The sequence below is a fragment of the Papilio polytes genome, unplaced genomic scaffold (assembly GCF_000836215.1).
Source record: "Papilio polytes unplaced genomic scaffold, Ppol_1.0 DF821067.1, whole genome shotgun sequence".
Lineage (NCBI taxonomy): Eukaryota > Metazoa > Arthropoda > Insecta > Lepidoptera > Papilionidae > Papilio > Papilio polytes.
The window spans coordinates 2933810-2940587 of NW_013528137.1; the positions used below are offsets into that span (position 1 = coordinate 2933810).

The following is a 6778-nucleotide window of genomic DNA, read 5'->3' on the forward strand; positions in this document are numbered from 1 at the left end:
CGCCGACGAAGTCGCTTGCAACAGCTATTGTTAATATTGTAACAAGTACAGGAAAGTAAGATACGTTCCATCTTGAAATGTACCTGATATATTTTAAAATAAATAAATTGTCATACTACCCTTTTTCATTTAACAAGAAAATGTTAGTTTTCAGTAATCAATTAAAACTTATAAAAATAATCAATTTTAATTGTCAAGTATGAACATCACTAGTGATGGCGGTGTTTTGTCAGTTAACGCGAGACGCAACGCGCGCATCGCGGTTGACGCCCGTCGGGCGACGCAGTATCTCCGTCAGACGCGCGACGTTAACAAAATGGCGAGGCGGTTAAGGAATCCAGAGCTTGTTACCAGATTGATTGAAGAAATCGAGAGCCGACCATGTCTCTGGCAAGTTAACCACCCATACTACCACAATAGAAAGAAAATGAATGCAGCTTGGCAAGAGATTAGCGAGAAGTTAGATATTCCAGGTAATGTAATTTTAAAATAGCGACATCTACCGGCTGTCGTGTGAACTTTCAACCTGTTTGCTTGTTCCAAGATTACATTAGCTTACAAAGCAATGCCACTGCCATCTATGGATATGACTATGAACCAGAACTAATAATGAGTTAATTCAAAAACGTATTTTAATATTTTCAGTAAACACGATCTATTTAAAATGGCAAACTTTACGGCGTTTCTTTACAAGAATGTTAAGGATGGAAAATATAAAGGATATCCAAGAATATAAAGGTGGATGGCCACATTTTAAAGCGATGTGGTTCCTTTACAAACAAATTATGCTAGGAAAAGGAGCCGACAGAAACGAAGATGCGTTTTGGCCAAGTATACCCGATAGTTGGGAAGAAGCGATGCTACGAAGTATCCCCGATAATTGGGACGAAACTATGCCACTAAGTATCCCCGATAATTGGGAAGAAGCAATGGCTCGAAATATATCCAATACTTTGGAAGAAGCGATGCCTCGAAATATCGCCAATAGTTTGGAAGAAGCGATGACGGAAAGTATCCCCGATAGTTGGGACGAAGCTATGCAGAGAAGTATCCCTGATAGTTCGGAACGAGCGATGCCAGGAAATATCACTAATGGATGTGAAGAAACGATGCTACGAAGTATCCCCGATAATTGGGAAGAAGTGATGCCGCGAAATATCGCCAGTAGTTGGGAAGAAGCGATGGCGGAAAGTATTGCCGACAGCGGCGAAGACGTGGCAACTGAGGGAGGTGAAGTCGTGGTGAAGTATAGGCCCATACCGATGAAACACGATGAGATATCTTTTGCTGTCCAGTCTAACCTGACCCCGGCGAATAGTCGACGGGAGAGTTCCGACGAAGATTTCGATGAAATGTTTCTCTCGTCGCTAACGCCGTACTTTAAGCACTTAGAACCGGTTAGGAGATTAAGAGTGAGAAGTAAAATACAAGAATTGTTAATACATGAGCTTAATGATCAAACGAATAGCACATTAAATTAGATAATTAAAAACTGTAAAATTTAAGATTACGTGAAATCCTTGTACCTAAACGTATCTGTTATCAGAAAAATAAGATGTAAGGCTTTATGCAGTAAGCAGTTAGGTTTAACTTAGCGTGATTTCTCCTATTTATTAAAAAAAATACATTCCATGTTTGCATAATATTATTACATTACTCTAATGTATTAATAAACTTGAGCTATTAAAATTGTTTTGTTATTTGATACAAACATAGAAAAGTGTGACTTGGTCTAATAGTTTTTCAGTTGTTGGTAAATCTTACTTTTTGCTAATATTATAATTGCGAAAGTTTAAATAGATGGATGTTTGTTAAAGTTGGTAGCCTAAACGGCTAAACGGATCTCGATGATATTGCTCAGACGCCTGGAAGTATACATAGGCTACTCACTTTTTTTTAATTCGAGGCGAAAGGAATCGCGGACGAAATCTAGTATGTCTATAGAGGCGGATTACATGAATGTATAAAAAATCGTAATAAAATCTTAACACATGCGCTACCACTAAGGTATAGCAAATACAGATATCGGTACAGCCGGCTGAGCTAACAAGTTTCGCGAAACGAATGTGTAAACGTCTTTGGAACACACACTGCTATTTACCAAGATTGCGGGAGATTTTGTCCTAGAATATTCTAGCAAAAAATATTCGCATCTTATAAATAACCCTAGCAATATGTTTTCTTCTGTTTCCAAATATTCTTTCCGTAGTGCAATCATTATACGCTCACAAGACTGATCCAAATAAACTCTCAGTGTCAGTCTCCTTGCTGGGCTGATCCAAATGCAGTTTCAAACCAAACGAGTATACAATCCAAAACTAAACGACACTGGAGCAATACGTAATGGTGAGAACTATTTAAATCCACGATCGGACAGTTACTAAACCTTATTTAGATTAGCAAACTTATTAAAGTCAGTATTTGACTATAGGTACTTGTACTTCTCATTACATGAATCCATTTGATTAAAGCAATCTTTATTCTTTGTATATTACCACAGATAATACAAAAGATTTCTATACGAATATTATTAAGGCGGGTTCCTTAACACTTACGTTCGTTTTACATAGAAGTAAGCTCATCTTTAAATTTAGAAATTAATCTCTGTATTCCTGTAGCATTAAATACAACAAACAATACCTACTTTAAACAACGTATTGATACAATAGCAATTAGAAGCAAAGACTAAACAGTGCGTGCAATGTCATCTGGCGTGTGTGTACAAGAAGGTCGCCAGAACAGACACGCCGTTACTAATTTTTTTAATTTACAACGTAAGCCACGAGACATAATATAACTAGTTGGTGAAAACAAGCCAAAACGTATTCTAGGAACTGTGGCTATCGGCTAGGGGTTAGATGTAATAGTTCCGATTCACAGAAGACTTCGTGTTACGATGTAAGTAGCCATCTACGCTAATGTCTTGTTATTATCGTGATCGTAGTGGTTATTGTGTCTGTACTCTGTAAGCTATACAAGGTTTTAACCATTGATCAGATTTGCCTTCGTTCCGTTCACGAAAAAAAAGTACGCCATAAATAAAATAAGAATTTAATATAGCGAGGGCTCGAGTTCACACGCGCCCGATTTAGGAGCGAGACAAGTCGAAATTTATTAACTCAGCACTCACCTGTGGCTACACGTCTCGTCTAGCACACAGACAGACAAACTCTGATTTTTCCGCCAACAAGTCCCTCCCAATCGTAACTTCACACGTATTAACAGTTTCTGTGCTTTTTACTAGTGATGTGAAAGTATCGCATGCAAACATAATAGTTAAAGTGAACTTAAACCTCTGATTACACGTTGATAAATTGGGAACTTCCAAGATGGATGTAGATTAAGAGGAAGCTTTTACTTCTTCTAGCTCTTCAACGTGCTTCATCCATAAGAAATTATAAAAACTTTATTTTATTGTTTACATTTGTCAAATTCTCAGTTGCAAATGTCAAAATTCAAATGCACAAATGACAACAAAAGCCTTTGACATTGGATATACTATTACTGTACCATGGCAATCTTGCTTCCTTGATGTTGGCAGTTCGTAGTTTATGGTTCCTTTCCCACATGAAGGTTTTTTTCCAATTTACTTATAGCCTAAAGAGTATCTTAAGTGTCGGGCCTTTTATTAAATAAGGAATTACTCAAAAATATACTGACATCCTACGCCAAGAAGTAATGTGTATTTACGCTTTATTATAAAAAATACTACTACTACTAAAGTATAGAAGTGTAAATATAGATTTAATGAATGAACTGTACGTAGTTTAAAAATAGCAGCATTACAATTATAATTCAACAAAGCTGTATTGTTTAAAAATATTTATATGCATTTTTCCTTATAGATTCAATCCTTAATTTAATAGAAAATAAATAAATTATCATATTAATATTGAAAGTTTGGCGTTACCAAGATACAGCACTAGTCGAAAGTTTTTACGCGGGGTTTGTCGGCGGGCGGGGGAGGGGGCGCAGCAACCCAAACAAAACAGGCGCGGGCTGGCAACGCCGCGCGGCTGCACGCGCGCTGGCACCGCGCCGCGGGAATCGATCCCTCTCCCGCGCGACAGAGACAGGTTTCACTCCACTCCTAATAGTGAAGCACTACGAGCTTAATTACCGTAAATTGACGATATATTTTTTTCGTTATCGGTTTTTAGGTAGACCATTTTTCGAATTACCCTTCACTATTGAATAATTTGAAACAAATTATAAAAAATATTTCACTAATCTAATATTATTTTTTTAAATCCCTTTTTATTGGATGAAAGAACAACTTTAACTATTCCTTTGAAATACAATTCTTTACGAAAATAGTTACAAGTTTTTATTCAACGATGCCTACCAATTTGTGTGGGCTTGTAACGTGTTTTTGTAAGCGTAATAAATTGATAGTTCCACACGGAAAATAAATCAATATTTTTAAAGTTTAATGAAAGAAAATAAATGACGTTCTTACATAAAAGAAAGTAGTAAAAAAGACGCATTTGAATATTATCTCATTTTCTGACGCACTTAAGAAATACAAATAAAATTTTAATTTAATTTTGTTAAATTACAAATATTTAAGTTAATTTTTGAAAATGTGATTACTAAGTAATGCAATTCTTAAAAGAATCCATAGTAAACAAAACATAAACTAAGACTTAAATTGCTTAGTAAGAAAATGTAGTTTTTTAACGTCAAGAAATTTGACAAAGGATTTTTTTGTTATCCACCCTGAGCATTTTTCTGAGACAAAAAGGAGCTGATATCTACCCCAGACTTGGGATAATTAAATCAGCATTCATTGTGATATTTACAAGAGGGGAAGCCCCTGACACAACTTCGGCCGCAGCCAGAGGCGATACTTGATTTGTCTTCTTTGTATTCGGCAATAGATCCATCGCTCATTGTACTTACAACTTCCTTCCAATTCATGCGTACTTGTAAAGTGTTTGTCTACTAAAAATTATCATGTCATTTTACACACAAAGGATAACATAGAATTTGTTACTTAAATAAATGAATTTCCTTTTTACACGATTCTACAATTCTTTTTTACACACATGAATTCTAAACTAGGTCTTAAAGTACCAATGTATCTACACTCTCAGCACATTATAAGAAGCCATTGGTTCATATTTAGATAAAACGATGGTGTTTGTGATAATATAATCAGAACAGAAGTGTACAGATAAGGCGGTAGGGACGCGGTCGCTATCTCCCGCGGGACAGCATCTCCTGATAACAGCCAGTCTCCGGTGGTTTATCGAAAAGTTATGTCAATGACTATGGTTTAAAGAAATCGTACAGATGTAACTTTATAAACGAGTTATGGGTTCTTTTAACATAAGTATAAATAGACTTTTTAAAAAGAACTTAAAGACGGTAATAGACGGATGTCAATGGATTATTAGATTATTTCTAAATGGAAACATTTTGTCTTTCAAGATGTGGAAATAATGAAATAAGATACATTAAATGGAAGAGATCCAGAAAGATGATTGGAACTGTCTATTAAATGTTACATGAAATACAAAAAAAATATGAGAATGTACTTAACATCATTGGCGATGAACAGTAATTCTTCACAACTCAACAGTTCACGTTGTTTGTGTCCGACGATGGGACTTCAAACAACCGGTTATTTAGTTCCAAAGAATAGCAAGTCAACAAGCTGATACCGGGAACTGTTCCAGCGACCGGACGCGAACACTCGCACACTGTTTACAATATCTGTATCTAAATTCATTAGTTATCGCTTGTACTTGCATATATTTATTTGAAAGATTGTTATATACCTCAAATTTTCCAATCCGTTTGTCACGTTAAGATAACTGTACTGAAAATTAAAACCCTCATATCATATGGATATACGAAACACCAATAAATCAATGGTTATAAATGTAATACAAAAGATCTTGCTTTCAGATCCAAGAATTTAAAAAGATCTAATGAGGTTAAAATATTTAAAATCTTTTACTCAAAGTTTATTTAACTTTGCTTTTCTTCTGTTTTTTTATTGGTAGAGATAAGATCTTTCGATAGAAAGTTAATTTTCACATCTCCATAAAATAGTTACTTAGTTAACAAATGTAATTACCTTAGGAAATTTATTATACTGTTTTACATAATCATTACAAGCTACACATCTTTAGACTTTATGTTGCAAATGTATTCACAAACAATGCATATTTATAAATACCGGCTGAATAGTTTTTCTTACCGCCCAGCGAGTAATAACACTCATTGTTGGTTCAGAATAACTTTGTGTAACTTTGTACTTAGCCCGCCACACGAATGTGCTTAGTTAAAAAAAACAGGAGAGAAACTAAAGCTTGTTATGAATCTATAAACAGAAATTATAAGTTGCACGTTTAATTTAAAACCGAATTTTTAATTAAACCATTTAAATACTGGCCACAAAAATAATAGACATAAAAAATAAAAATAAACTTTCCTGTGTGCATCACTAGAAATATATTCATCTCTCTCTCACAACGACGAAACTTGATATGGTAATAAATAAAATATATCAATGCATCTCTTTCTCGTCTCAGGGACTGTCAGTTATGTCGTCTCTGTCTAGAGCGAGGGTAACCGAGTGGATGGCGCACGGGTATCGCTCTTCAAATACTTTAGTTTGGAGTTCCTTCTAACCTTGAATATCGGAATTCAGGACTTTGCCTGTCTCCCGAACTGATCTCTAATTAATTCTATTTGAAAGGATTTTATAAGGATTGCTTTAATCTCTCTTTATTCATATTATTACTTTTTTGTATTTTTAAAATGAAAG

General features: G+C 35.0%; 1 protein-coding gene across 1 annotated transcript; it reads left to right on the top strand.

Annotated features, from left to right (window-relative positions):
• Nucleotides 1-229: 229 nt before the first annotated feature.
• Nucleotides 230-1821, top strand: LOC106109851. The gene is made up of 2 exons (XM_013291488.1): nt 230-473; nt 646-1821. The coding sequence occupies exons 1-2, from the start codon at nt 317-319 to the stop codon at nt 1479-1481; spliced, it is 993 nt and encodes a 330-aa protein (XP_013146942.1). The 5' UTR covers nt 230-316; the 3' UTR covers nt 1482-1821.
• The last annotated feature ends 4957 nt before the right edge of the window (nt 1822-6778 follow it).